General features: G+C 38.3%; 4 protein-coding genes across 5 annotated transcripts; 3 read left to right on the top strand and 1 right to left on the bottom strand.

Annotated features, from left to right (window-relative positions):
* Window positions 1-37: 37 nt before the first annotated feature.
* On the bottom strand, window positions 38-2,445 carry LOC132702303 (uncharacterized). Its single transcript, XM_060670856.1, has 2 exons — window positions 794-2,445; window positions 38-737 (listed from the first exon to the last, which is right to left on the bottom strand). The coding sequence occupies exon 1, from the start codon at window positions 2,261-2,263 to the stop codon at window positions 1,754-1,756; it is 510 nt and encodes a 169-aa protein (XP_060526839.1). The 5' UTR covers window positions 2,264-2,445; the 3' UTR covers window positions 38-737; window positions 794-1,753.
* A 143-nt stretch (window positions 2,446-2,588) lies between these two features.
* On the top strand, window positions 2,589-3,582 carry LOC132702302 (uncharacterized). The gene is made up of 2 exons (XM_060670854.1): window positions 2,589-3,311; window positions 3,444-3,582. Exons 1-2 carry the CDS (start codon window positions 2,743-2,745, stop codon window positions 3,469-3,471), a joined length of 597 nt encoding a protein of 198 aa, XP_060526837.1. The 5' UTR covers window positions 2,589-2,742; the 3' UTR covers window positions 3,472-3,582.
* A 135-nt stretch (window positions 3,583-3,717) lies between these two features.
* Window positions 3,718-8,832, top strand: LOC132702300 (saccharopine dehydrogenase-like oxidoreductase). Of its 2 annotated transcripts, XM_060670852.1 has the most exons (7): window positions 3,718-5,367; window positions 5,426-5,477; window positions 5,722-5,908; window positions 5,964-6,200; window positions 7,421-7,685; window positions 8,036-8,548; window positions 8,606-8,832. In XM_060670852.1, the coding sequence occupies exons 3-7, from the start codon at window positions 5,731-5,733 to the stop codon at window positions 8,715-8,717; spliced, it is 1,305 nt and encodes a 434-aa protein (XP_060526835.1). In that variant the 5' UTR covers window positions 3,718-5,367; window positions 5,426-5,477; window positions 5,722-5,730; the 3' UTR covers window positions 8,718-8,832. The 2 variants fall into 2 exon arrangements, with proteins under 2 accessions (XP_060526835.1, XP_060526834.1); XM_060670851.1 differs by lacking the exons at window positions 3,718-5,367; window positions 5,426-5,477 and having other exon boundaries at window positions 5,505-5,908.
* A 626-nt stretch (window positions 8,833-9,458) lies between these two features.
* Window positions 9,459-12,385, top strand: LOC132702301 (saccharopine dehydrogenase-like oxidoreductase). The gene is made up of 6 exons (XM_060670853.1): window positions 9,459-9,591; window positions 10,059-10,242; window positions 10,300-10,536; window positions 10,592-10,859; window positions 11,343-11,855; window positions 12,061-12,385. Exons 2-6 carry the CDS (start codon window positions 10,068-10,070, stop codon window positions 12,170-12,172), a joined length of 1,305 nt encoding a protein of 434 aa, XP_060526836.1. The 5' UTR covers window positions 9,459-9,591; window positions 10,059-10,067; the 3' UTR covers window positions 12,173-12,385.
* Window positions 12,386-12,565: the final 180 nt, after the last annotated feature.

The raw sequence follows: 12,565 nt of genomic DNA, 5'->3' as shown, positions 1-12,565 counted from the left end.
GTTATTAATTTGGATCAGACGGCTAAAAAAGCCATGGGTAAAAAGAATACACACATTTTGTTTTAAAAAAACTACTTTGCTTGCATAAAGTTATCTGGCTATTCACTCCTTCACATTTTGAACAAATTCGGTTATTCGTAATCCCCGTTAAAACCAGATCGCTAATAGCCTAGTATCTTAAAAATCATAAAATTATTACTCCTAGAGGGCTGATAAAAAGAGAAGCCCCCTCGTGAAGAAAGGAAAATTTATGTGGATATAAGCCTGGAACAGTTTAGTTATACACTTGCACTCTTGATAAATAAAAAAAGGTAAGTAATAAAATAATAAATATTCTGTTTCTCTTCATGAAGAAGACAAAAACTGCCCAGCCTGTTCATATTGTTGTAACTTAATGCAAAATAATTATCATTTTCTAAAAAATATTCCAGGATTTCAGTTTTTGAACTTGATGAGACAGGTGCTTTGTGTGGTAACTGTTATTGGGAATATTTTTCAAAAGATTGTTTTGAAACCAATTTTCAAAAAGCTCGGCACTCGTAGCCTCATGATAACCGAAGCTGGAATCCTTAATATTCTTTGCAGACAACAGCAAGCAGCTTGGGACAAATCCGTCTTCTGACCCAGCCTGTATTATGGTGATGCGTTTTCCTTTATTCGAAGGTGCTTTCGTCTGATTTGCACCATGTTTCATCAAGGTAAATTATGGATCTGTTTTCTAATCTAACTTTTAATTTCTTGAAGGTAATAAAATCTACAAGTGCGTGATCTGTGTGATTCCATTACTACTTACCTTTTGTCTATTTTGCAGTACTTAAATCTTATATTGGTTTCATCTTCATCTAGCTTCTAATTTAGTTTATCCAAGGTCATAAATATTTTCCTTGTAATTAGGTCCTGATCACTATTGTCTATACGGTGAGTTTGAAAATTACTGCGCTTATTTGTTTTCTTCAATTCTCCGCTATTAAGAACGACGATATTGGCGTTTATGTAAATAGACAGGTTGCATTGCAATAAGTCCTCCACTGATTAAAGTTTCATACACATTTTTCACAACCTGTTTTGCATCAAGCGACAAATGATTTCGACGCTACAACACTCAAGAAATATATCTAACCCACCCCTACCTTGTCACTCAAGAATAATTTTTTTGTTAATAACATCGTTAAAGTTTTATTGGTGAAGAGGGTCCGTGGAAAGCCAACACGATGAAGATTAAGACAGACTATACCAGGCTTCTTGGAATATTAATTCTCTGGTAAAAATTAATGGGCTTCGGCCGGGCGAATTTTCGTCTGCATTTTGCACCATTTTCGTCTCAAATATCAAACTGCGCACATTTTCACTCTCGTTTAATTGAAACCTGTCAAATTAACGAAATTTTCGTCGGCAATGTTGAATTTAAAATGCCGCTAGGAGTTGTGCATGCGCATTCAATTTTTCTGCGCTCTGGATGATTTGTTTAAAACTAATAGGATGATTTTATTTCTACCGTCGTCAATGACGCTTCGCTCGAATGAATATTGGATATAAGAATAAATCAAAGCGATAAGAGTTGACGTTTCGATGTAACGTCAAAAAAGAATGCCACTCGAAATATCCGGTTGTAATACCGCAAGTAATTTGATGCGCAATTCTCTGCATATTACGAATAGAAACCCGGTTTAATATGTCCTTTACTCCGTCTAGGCATGTAAACAGTGTCATTAAACTATGTTAAAACATAACAAGAATATCTCCTACCCAGCGCCTACCAATATTTCTCCAGCGATTTGACCAAGTCTTTAGGATGCGTAGTCGGGCTGTGCCTTTCAACGGGCTGGCCATTTTTGTCGACGATAAATTTTGTAAAATTCCACTTAATAAAGTTGCCCAACGTGCCGGGTTGTTTATATTTTAAATACGCCCACAGCGGATGCGTATCTCCGCCGTTGACATTAACCTTGTCGAACAAATCGAATTTGACGTTCTTTTTGGCAACAAACTCGCATATCTGTTCGTTATCGCCCGGTTCTTGGCCACCGAACTGGTTGCACGGAAACGCGAGGATCCTCAGACATTTGTCCTCCCCGTATTTGTCGTACAGTTCGTTTAGCTCTTCGTAGTTGGATTTCGTCAGTCCGCATTGGGACGCCACGTTAACTATGACGCAGACGTGCCCCTTGTATTTTTCCAAGCTTACGTCTTTGCCCTTGATGTCCTTGACGGTGAAATCGTATATCGACTTGGCCTCCTTGAAATCGAAAGTCTGGCCGGCCATTTTGTCAGATAAAAACTTCAGGAAAACAAATTACGTCGAAATGACTGAGTAATTACCCTGTTTCCGGGAAATATGCGTGTCACGGACGACTTGGCCAATTATGGTGGTTTCAAGGCACAGCGGATAACGCCTTTAACTCAACTGTCAAAAATATTATCGCGTCTGGCCAATTATTTATTTGTTTATCCATAATATCGTGTGCAGTCACGCTTCGACGTTGCCAAGTATATTGTTATTAGACCGAATGTACTTTACGTTTTACTCGCAGCTCATCGACTTTGGCAACGCCGCTTGACTCCAGCCAACTGTATTTGCATAATATAGGCATTACGCTATGGTTGTCGGTTGTTCTGGAGACCGGTATACTGGTTCCGAGATATTTTTAAAACGGATGATCTTGTGGAGTCCTTTAAGATAAATTTTCGCGTTTGCCGACAAAAGCGGCTCGCGGTTCTTGCAGTGCGGTTCGTTCAAGCACGATGATAATGTTCCGCGCCAACTACCTCACATTTTTGCCTTTATTCTTCGCTTCGGGTGTCATCTGCGCGACGAACCCCGTAAATTACCAGGACGCGAAATCTGTTTACGAATTTACCGCCAAGGACATCAGGGGCAACGATGTGTCCTTGGAGAAGTACAAAGGTCATGTACTGATCATCGTTAACGTGGCCTCCAACTGCGGGTTAACGGAAAAAAACTACGCGCAACTCAACGAGTTGTACGAAAAGTACGCGGACACCAAAGGGCTCAGGATATTGGCGTTCCCTTGTAACCAGTTCGCGGGTCAAGAACCAGGCACCGATGCCGAAATCTTGGAGTTCGCCAACAAGAAAAACGTCAAATTTGACATGTTTTCGAAGATAAACGTCAACGGGGACGACGCTCATCCTTTGTGGAAATATTTGAAGCACAAACAGGGAGGTACTTTGGTGGACGCGATCAAATGGAACTTTACCAAGTTTATAGTGGACAAAAACGGCCAGGTGGTCGAAAGGCACGGACCCAACACCGATCCGCTTGAATTGATACCATCGTTAGAGAAATATTGGTAAATTACCGTCCTCGCACATATATAAAAAAATGCTCTCTTTTTAGTTATAAGCGTCGAATCTGGTATTGTAACATGCGAAATAAAATTTTATGTTATTAATATCATGACGTCGCTTTTTTTCTGTTTTAGCGATTCCGACGAACGTTTGGAACTTTAAAAGGCATAATGCCCCGCATTACGAATTCAGAGTTCCTAATAAATGGCCAATGATGGTTTTTGTATACACGTTTCGATAATTAAATCGCTATTTGTGATACCTCGTTTAATATTAAACGCGTATTAGCATCCCGAAAGTTATCTTTAAATGCAGACGAGAAAAATGGCGAAGTCTAGCAGATATACATGAAGCCAGTAAACACTGATCTTCAGACATTTAGTTCATTTTTTTCTTGAACATTTTAACTGGATCTGGGCATATTTTTCGAAAATACCGCCGAAGAAATGATTCTTTTGATTAGTTTGTTTCTTTTATTGTTTAACTTCTATTTTACTTAGAGGAGACAGGTTAAAAAAGAACACGTCTGGTCGTGGCGCAACCCGGTAACGAAGTGCTTTTTATTTGACTTAGTTTCCTAAGATCATGTGATCCAAAAGTACAGCATAGTATAAAACTAAAATATAAAGCCATCACGGTATATAGGATTGATACAATAAGATCATGTGACATCCCCCTTTTTACAATAAAATGTTAAAAGTTTAACTTTCGAATTTGCTGTTTTTTCTCATCAGTAATATTAAGGGAAAGCTGAACAGTACAAATTTGTGACTCAATATCAAAATCAACACTTTCATTAAAGTTAGTTTTTGAATTGAAAGGTCGACTCAAAGTGTCTGCCACAATGAGTTTTTTGCCTAGTTTATAAATAAGGTCAAAATCATATTTTTTTAACTGCATGAGCATTCTTTGTAATCTTGGTGGCGTAAGATACAAAGGTTTTTTAATAATTGAAATTAAAGGCTATGGTCTGTTTCAATTATGAACTTTTTGCCAAAAAACATACTGATAAAAACTTGTAGCACCAAACCAACAAGCTACTAATTCTTTTTCAATTTGTGAGTAACGTGGCTGAGTTTCTGTCAATGCATGAGCACATGGTCTCCCATTTTGCATCAAAACGGCCACCATTCCACTCTGAGAAGCATCCACAGAAATAGTCGTAAGTGGGTTAGTGTCAAAAAATTGCAGAAAAGGTGTTTTTGTCAAAGTTGACTTTAAGTTTTGAAATGCTCTCTCATGTTCATCCGACCATCGAAAAGTTACATGTTGTTTTTTCAGTAAAGAACGCAAAATTGAGTTTTTTTCAGACAAACCATCTACAAAGTGAGCTATATATGTGACCATGCCCAAAAAACTCGGTAGATAATTAGAATTACTTAAAATGACTTTACAAAATAGCCGTCACCTGATTTGTTCGCCATTAAACGTTTTTTAAATGAAAAAATTCAGTTTCGAGCAAATTCGATGAAGATAATTATTTTAAATATTGAAATTAATGACTGCAGTATTATAAAATCCTTGTTGTACTATGTAGTTCTAGAATTATACATTTGAAAAAAATGTTTTCATAATAATCCAAGACGTAAAAATGCTTTTAAAATATTTCATAGCCATTTAGGTGCTATATATAGCCTTCCTTATAGGCATAAGGTGCTATTATTTAATGTTATAGGGGATGTAAATTGTGTGCAGGTGATGGGCTTCAGGCAGCTGACTAAACATCGATCTTCACACATTTTAACGGGATGCGGGAATATTTCGTATGTCCTAACTTCAAAAGTGCCAGTGTTAAGGGTAACATAATAGCAGTATTTGTCAAAATATGCCCGGATCCCGTTTAAGCTTATGAAGAACGCTGTTTTGAAAGAAAATAGCGCAAATGCTTGTAATACCGTTCGCCGTCAGCTGACTGAAGTGCATCAACTCCACACAAATTACAGCCCATATAACATTAAATTATAGCAATATATGGGTATAGCCCTTGTATACAAAAGTGACTCTGTTTTTTGTAAACCAAACATTTACTCCGGCGTAGATTGCGCATGGCTGAATTATATAAGTAGTGGGGTTGTATATTATATAATTAAGGCTCTCACACTAGTGCGCCTTGTAGTTAACCTACGCTACACTACGCGATAACAGTCTACTTTGAAAGAAAAAGACAGGTAAATAAAAATTTTTAATTTTTTTTGTGTTTTATATACTCAGGCAGAAAAGTAACTACAGTAAAATTTTAAACAGATACTCTTGTCATATACTCACCAGAGGCGTTTGAAAACCTTGATACTCTAGCATTTGTATGAGGGAAAGTGATACTTGTTGAGCCTCAATAATTAGATTTTTTTGAACCATTTGATTTTAACATTCTTAAATATAATCTATCCGACGACGCCCGTAATTTGCATGCAGATTTCAACAATGGCAAATATTAAGATAGACCTCGTGCTCTTTGGGGCCACCGGTTTCACCGGTCTCCATTGTATACCGTATTTGCACAAACTTACGAAAGAAAATGGTTGGAACTGGACGTGGGCGGTAGCGGGTAGATCCAAATGCAAATTGAAACAAATCTTGAAAGATGTGGGCAACAAAATCGGTGAGTATGGTGACTGCTAATAGATATTCTACATATAATTCTTGCTCTACAACAGAGATCGACCTAAGCTCCGTCCCCGTGTTCGTCGCGGAAATAAACGATTACGATTCTTTACTGAAGATGGCGCAAAAAGCCAAGGTGATTATCAATTGTTGCGGCCCTTTCAGCCTTTTCGGTGAGGGAGTTGTGAAGGCCTGTATAGAAGGCGGGGCTCACTATGTCGATGTAACCGGCGAAATTGAATTTATGGCGAAGATACGGTCGAAGTATCACGACGAAGCGAAGAAGAAAGGTTAGAAATTCGATTTTGTGTGACGATTTTGCCGTACTTAGGGTCTCCAAGTTAGGTGTAAGGAAGTATTCCACCTCAATGCGCTGGCAAAATTAAATGCACTTCCTTTAAAATTATTAATACAATTAAATATTGCAAAAGGTCGAGGTCCATAAATCGTGTAAAGCTGGTTTGTCGGCAACTTGCAAGTATATCGCTGCTGCAATAGTAACAGCGAATTCCAATCATATTTTTTCAAATATCTCGCGCAGCCTGTATAATAGATGAAAACTGAAACTCTCCCGACATAGTTTGCTGCGATGCCGCTCAAATCAAATTATCCCGTCTTCGACAGGTTTTTATTTATCGCCAATAATTTAGCCACTACTACTACACACCCTGTATATAATTTAAAAAATGCCAAAAGTGCCGTGGATTTCCCACGTGTCCCGGTGTATGACTTTTTCAATGGAGTAAATGAATTTCGAGAAAACACGTTTTCTGAAACCATGCAGTAGGTCGCAATAGTAGATGACGTCATCGCGTGTAGATTGAACGCGACATTCACATGGACTTTTTCAAATATCTCGAAAAGCGTGTGTGATAGGCGAAAACCGAAAATATAAAAGTTGTAGCTCTCGGAGTTGCCTACAGGACTGTCTAAACAACGTAGCCATATTTTTCACTCATTTTAATTTATGGCTAATAATCGAATAACCATGTATATAATCGACAAAATGCTTGAAATAAAAGTCGTAGTCCCGGATCTCCCGTGCCTTAAGTATTTTTGCGATCGACTAAATAGGTTTAGAGACAAAAAATCCAAAAATAAACCGAAACATTCCAAATCAAATCTGAAGGACGCGGGCCAAAAATAATGCAAAGTTGTAGGACTAACGGGTCCTGAGATATGTATATGTATCATGGGCAAAAAAATACTAAAAGAATAACAGCCCTTTAGGAATTTTATTTAACTATGCAATATCCTCACTTCCAATTTAACTCGGTTTTAGAGTTATGCTTCATTTTTCCCCAAACTAAACTGGCACATAGAGTATAAAACAAAGCAAAAATAAATAAAAAGGGTAATCTGTCTTAAAAAAAAAAAAATCCAACGTTTTGTTTTTGACTAGAATATTACCCTGATTATTCTCATTTAATTCGTCCCTCCTTGTTTATTAGTTTTCTTTGTGGGCGCCGCAGAGTTGAGATTTTAGCAATAATGATAATTTTTTTGAAAGGTATATACGTGGTTAACGCGTGCGGTCTCAGTTGCATACCCTCAGACTTGGGGGTCGTTTATTTGGCGCAACAGTTCGAGGGCACTCTAAATTCCGTGGAAATGTACATCGAGGCATGGACCGAGTGTCCGACCAAAGGTTCCATACTCAATTATGGGACTTGGCATACCATGGTCGAAAGTTGGTCCAACATCTGTAAATGGAAAGAAATCCGCTCGATATTGTTCGCTAAAACAAACGAATGCGAACCCCGACTGGCCTTGAAGTAAGATCCACATCTAATTTGGTCAAAAGAACAAATGACTTTTTTACGTTACCAATTAGCCAATTAGTAAAAAATGATGAGTGAATAGATAATAAAAGATAAAACTAACGAATTGTGGTAAGTCATCGCGATAACGTTAAATAACGAGTTAGGTGGCGTCTGATATGCTTAATCACCGCTTGAAAATAAAAAGGACTAACAGTAGGATCCTTATCACGCCTCATGTCATGGTCTAATCTCAGGTGGTTGTCTTTAATGTCACTTTGGATGAAAGACGCTTTCCTCTATCTTTGAGTTTGGAATATGACCTTGAAAATGGTCCCAAAATAATAATCGCAACGTAACTGTAGGAAACTGCCGCACAAACCAAAGCACCGCAACCTTGGCGGATGGGCTATACCTTTCGCTGGCCCGGACTCTGCGGTGATCCGTCACACCCAGACTTATCTCTATGAGGAGAAACACCGGCGTCCCGTTCAGGCGACAGTTTACTTCCTGTTACCCGACTTTCCAGCAGTAGTTATGATGACACTGTTCTGCATCATTTTCACCTTGCTGTGTCTTTTTGAATACGGGCGGCGACTGCTCAAGGCCTACCCCGAGTTTTTCAGCTTTGGCATGTATTCCAAGACGCCACCGTCGGAGGAGACGATCGACAACTCCAGGGTCCAAATTATTATGTACGGAGAGGGTTGGAAAGAAAAATTCGCCGACAAAAACCATCGATATACCACCCCCGTCGACAAACTAATCGTCGGAATCGTTAAAAGTCGAAATCCCGCATACGGGGCCAGCTGTACCGCTCTGATATTGTCGGCTATTACCATCTTGACGGATACCGACAAACTCGCTGGCAACGGGAAGTGAGTTGGACCGTCCGATTAGCGATAAGCGTTAATTTTTGTACGCATCAATTTAAGGGGTGGTATTTATTCACCGGCCGCGACGTTTCTTGAAACCTCCCTGATCAAGCGGATCAACGAGAGAAACATAACATTTGAGGTTACCAAGCGTCAAGAGATTGCAATGTAATGTTCCATCGGTCGTCGTAAGATGGCGCTAGAATTGGTTTTCCTCCATCGATAATTCGTTAATTAATGTACCACTTGTTGTATTTCATCAATAAAATATTTTTTTATTGGGATAATGATTATAACGGCATCAACGATTAAGTTTAAACTGTCGTATTACTCGAAAATAACACCGGCGATGTATTTTCTACGGGATTCCCTGCACGGAAAATATTGCCAGGATGGATGGATGAGCAGCGAAAACAATTTATCACATTGAAAATTTTTAACTACAAGTCTTAAAGTATAGAGTAAGTAGGTTTCACTCTTTTATCTGGAAATCTGAAAAAAGAAGATGTTTAGTTGACCGTGAGAGTAAGAAGTCTTTCCATGTTCGACTAGAAGTGATGCTATTAAAAATGTTTTTGTTTTGGGATATCAAATTATATTTGTGTCTATTCCACTTAAGATTTGTTTGATAAACAAAATCTATCAAATGGGGAATATACTTGCGAGCTAATTAAGTTTTATATATATATATATATATATATATATATATATATATATATATATATATATATATATATATATATATATATATATATATATAAACTTAATTAGCTCCAAACTTAAATAATGCCCAGAAAAACTTGGGTACCACAAAACAAAAACCATAACAAATAGCCTTAGCACAGAATAGTGATATATTGAGGCCCGTAAGTTCTCCGAGCCTAACCGAAGTTTAAAAATGTTTCTATCAGTTGATGACTTGGATGACTCGTCGAATTTTGTTTCATATAACAATCCGTGACTGACAGTTTTAACACCAGTAGTCTGTGTGGCAGTGTTGTTGATGTTTGATGATTTCATTTGTCGTTTAGTTGTGAACAACATAAGTACGTGACAATAGACTATGATACTGCATAATGCGGGCAATTTTATGATAACGGTGTTTTGTAATAGTCTTCGTGCTTAGCCGAGGAAAGAGATAAAACTTTTTGATTTTTTTTCTTTTTAATATGCCTTGATGTAGTCAGTAATTTTTTTTTATATATGTTGTCGATATTATGACTCATCCCCGGAATAATGTTTACGAAAAAGGAAATAAAAGTAGCATTTTATTTTTTGCTGACATTCGAAACAACTTTTCGAATCTAATTTTGAACGCTCTCCTTCGCATCTGCGGAATCGAACGCAGACATCTGGAATATTCGTCTATTTTTAAATTGAGAAGGCCTTGAGTGTGTTTTTTTTTTGCATTAAATTAGAAATTGCGTTTCTTGCATTCGATCGATGGGATCTTAAACCATTGGACTTTGTATTTTTTTTGTAACGCAATTTTTTTATTGCGTGTTTTTTGCAGATTTAGAAAATGGCAAATAAGGTAGATCTCGTATTGTTTGGGGCCACCGGTTTCACCGGTCTCCATTGTATACCGTATTTACACAAACTTACGAAAGAAAATGGTCGGAACTTGACGTGGGCGGTAGCGGGTAGATCCAAAAGCAGATTGGAGCAAATTTTGAAAGATATCGGCAACAAGATCGGTGAGTGTGGTGGCTGGTGGGAAAGATCAACGGCGTTATAATTTTTTCTTTAAACAGAAGCTGATTTAAGCTCCACCCCCGTAATCGTCGCAGACATAAACGATTACGATTCTTTGTTGAAGATGGCACAACAAGCCAAGGTGGTTCTCAGTTGCTGCGGCCCTTATAGTCTTCTCGGTGAGGGTGTTGTGAAGGCCTGCATCGCAAGTGGCGCTCACTACGTCGACGTCACCGGCGAACCTGAATTTATGGAGAAGATGCAGTTAGAGTATCATGAAGAGGCAGTTAAGAAAGGTTAGAATTTCGATTTTCATTAAGGTCTAAATAAAACACTTAGATTGTTTTTAAGGTGTTTATGCCGTCAGTGCATGTGGTCTCGACAGCATACCCTCAGACTTGGGTGTGGTCTATATGGAGCAGCAGTTTGAGGGAACTCTAAATTCCGTGGAGGTTTATATGAAGACCTGGACCGAGGGTTCAGTCAAGGGTCCAATTCTTAATTATGGAACGTGGCACACATTGGTCGAAAGTCTATCCAATATTGAAACTTTAAAAGAAATCCGGGCCAAGTTGTGGAAAGACAAGATCCCCAAATTTGAACCCCGATTGGCTTTGAAGTAATGGTTTTTGATTGGCATTTTCCGATAAAGTTCTTAATCTTAATAAAAACTAAGCAAACAAATTTATTTATTATCTATCTAAAAAAATATTTATATTAGAATTTTTTTTTTTTTGGTTTTTGCTGATCCATGAGGTTTTAGTTAATTTTAATTACTGAGTTAATGTCGAATAATTTATTTAGACTGATTTATATATTTTTTTATTCTTCGAAGTTTATATTTACTGCAGTGTTGTCATATTTCTATTAGTTTTTGAAGTACAAATTAAACTCTTCTCTCTCCGTGTTTCTCAGTTCCTGACTGGAAGTTGACGATAATTGACTATAATTTAGCAGTATATTTGCTCTTCTTAGGAAATGTTCAAAAAATTGATTTCTGATGACCCTTAATTAGAAATAGAGGATTGTATAAGATCAAAATAAGCGAAGGAAACTTGCTGGGCCCCCCGGAGCGGAATTATTTCAACGATGGCTGTTGCAGGAAACTGCCCCACAAACCCAAGGACCAGAGCCTCGAAGGATGGGCGGTGCCTTTCCCTGGCGCGGACCCTTCCGTAATCCGTCGCACCCAGCGCTACCTCTACGAGGAAGAAGATCGGCGTCCCGTCCAGGCCACAGTTTACTTCCTGCTACCCAACTTCCTGTCCGTGCTCGCGATGGGCGTCTTTGGCGTCATTTTCTTGTTGATGTGTCGTTTTAATTTCGGACGGCGTCTGTTGAAGGACTACCCCGAAATATTCAGCTTCGGTATGTGCTCCAAGAAGTCGCCATCGGAGGAGATGATTGAGAACACCTGGTTCCAACTTAATTTGTACGGGGAGGGTTGGAAAGAGAAGTTGGCGGATAAGAACGATCAGTACACCACCCCGGTCAACCAACGCATCGCCGGGAAAGTGAAAGGGCGAAATCCGGGTTACGGCGCCACCTGCATCGCTCTGATATTGTCCGCCATTACGATCCTGACCGAGAAGGACAAGCTCGCCGGCAACGGAAAGTGAGTAGACACGTTTTATTACGCTTTATTCATTATTTCAGCGAGGTAGAATAAGGTTTCATTTTAACCTCAAAAAAGGGGTAGACCAATTAATAATCTATGGGTTTATGCTTACCTTGCTACACCCTCGCCTCACCGCTTTTAATCTTTTTCTCTGTAAGTGAATATTTTCTGCTTATTATAATTTTTGTTTTATGCATTTAAGGGGAGGTGTCTATTCACCAGGCGCGACATTCTTCAAGACCTCCTTAGTCAAACAGCTTAACGAGAACAAGGTCACGTTCGAGATTATCGAGACGCAGGCAGTTGCCAAATAATTCCGACAAGCTTATTTCATATTTACTATTAATCTTTCGCATTTAATATTGTTGTAAGAAAGCACCAGCATTAGTATTCCAGGGTCCCTCTTACTTCTCTTCTAATGAGACTGAACAATGTGGCTTTTGTATTAATGGTTTTGTAGATGTTTATACCGAGAAATGTTGAGGTTGAATTTATATGTGTTTCAATAATAAAGTGTATTTAGCGTTGCTTTTTAATTTCGAAATCGCTATGACAATGACTGAAAATATAAATGTTCCATTATTTTGAAAAACGAATTAATTCTAAAGTTTTGTAAGTTGCATTTAAGGAAAAAGCGAATTGAAGAAATGCAAAACAAAATTTACGTCATCAAAAGACGTCACTTGAGAAAATTGAGAAACCTATTT

Source organism: Cylas formicarius, unplaced genomic scaffold (genome assembly GCF_029955315.1).
Source record: "Cylas formicarius isolate icCylForm1 unplaced genomic scaffold, icCylForm1.1 PGA_scaffold_5__7_contigs__length_24384050, whole genome shotgun sequence".
NCBI lineage: Eukaryota > Metazoa > Arthropoda > Insecta > Coleoptera > Brentidae > Cylas > Cylas formicarius.
The sequence above is the reverse complement of the archived record's forward strand: the minus strand, read 5'-3'. Positions and strand labels throughout refer to the sequence as shown.

Coding starts and splice junctions, on each gene's coding strand:
- LOC132702303 (XM_060670856.1), bottom strand. CDS start 2,263: ATGGCCGGCCAGACTTTCGATTTCAAGGAGGCCAAGTCGATATACGAT.
- LOC132702302 (XM_060670854.1), top strand. CDS start 2,743: ATGATAATGTTCCGCGCCAACTACCTCACATTTTTGCCTTTATTCTTC. Junction 3,312..3,443: donor CCATCGTTAGAGAAATATTG/GTAAATTACCGT, acceptor TTTCTGTTTTAG/CGATTCCGACGAACGTTTGG.
- LOC132702300 (XM_060670851.1), top strand. CDS start 5,716: ATGCAGATTTCAACAATGGCAAATATTAAGATAGACCTCGTGCTCTTT. Junction 5,909..5,963: donor AGATGTGGGCAACAAAATCG/GTGAGTATGGTG, acceptor GCTCTACAACAG/AGATCGACCTAAGCTCCGTC. Junction 7,686..8,035: donor GAACCCCGACTGGCCTTGAA/GTAAGATCCACA, acceptor ACGTAACTGTAG/GAAACTGCCGCACAAACCAA.
- LOC132702301 (XM_060670853.1), top strand. CDS start 10,068: ATGGCAAATAAGGTAGATCTCGTATTGTTTGGGGCCACCGGTTTCACC. Junction 10,243..10,299: donor AGATATCGGCAACAAGATCG/GTGAGTGTGGTG, acceptor TTCTTTAAACAG/AAGCTGATTTAAGCTCCACC. Junction 10,537..10,591: donor TGAAGAGGCAGTTAAGAAAG/GTTAGAATTTCG, acceptor ATTGTTTTTAAG/GTGTTTATGCCGTCAGTGCA.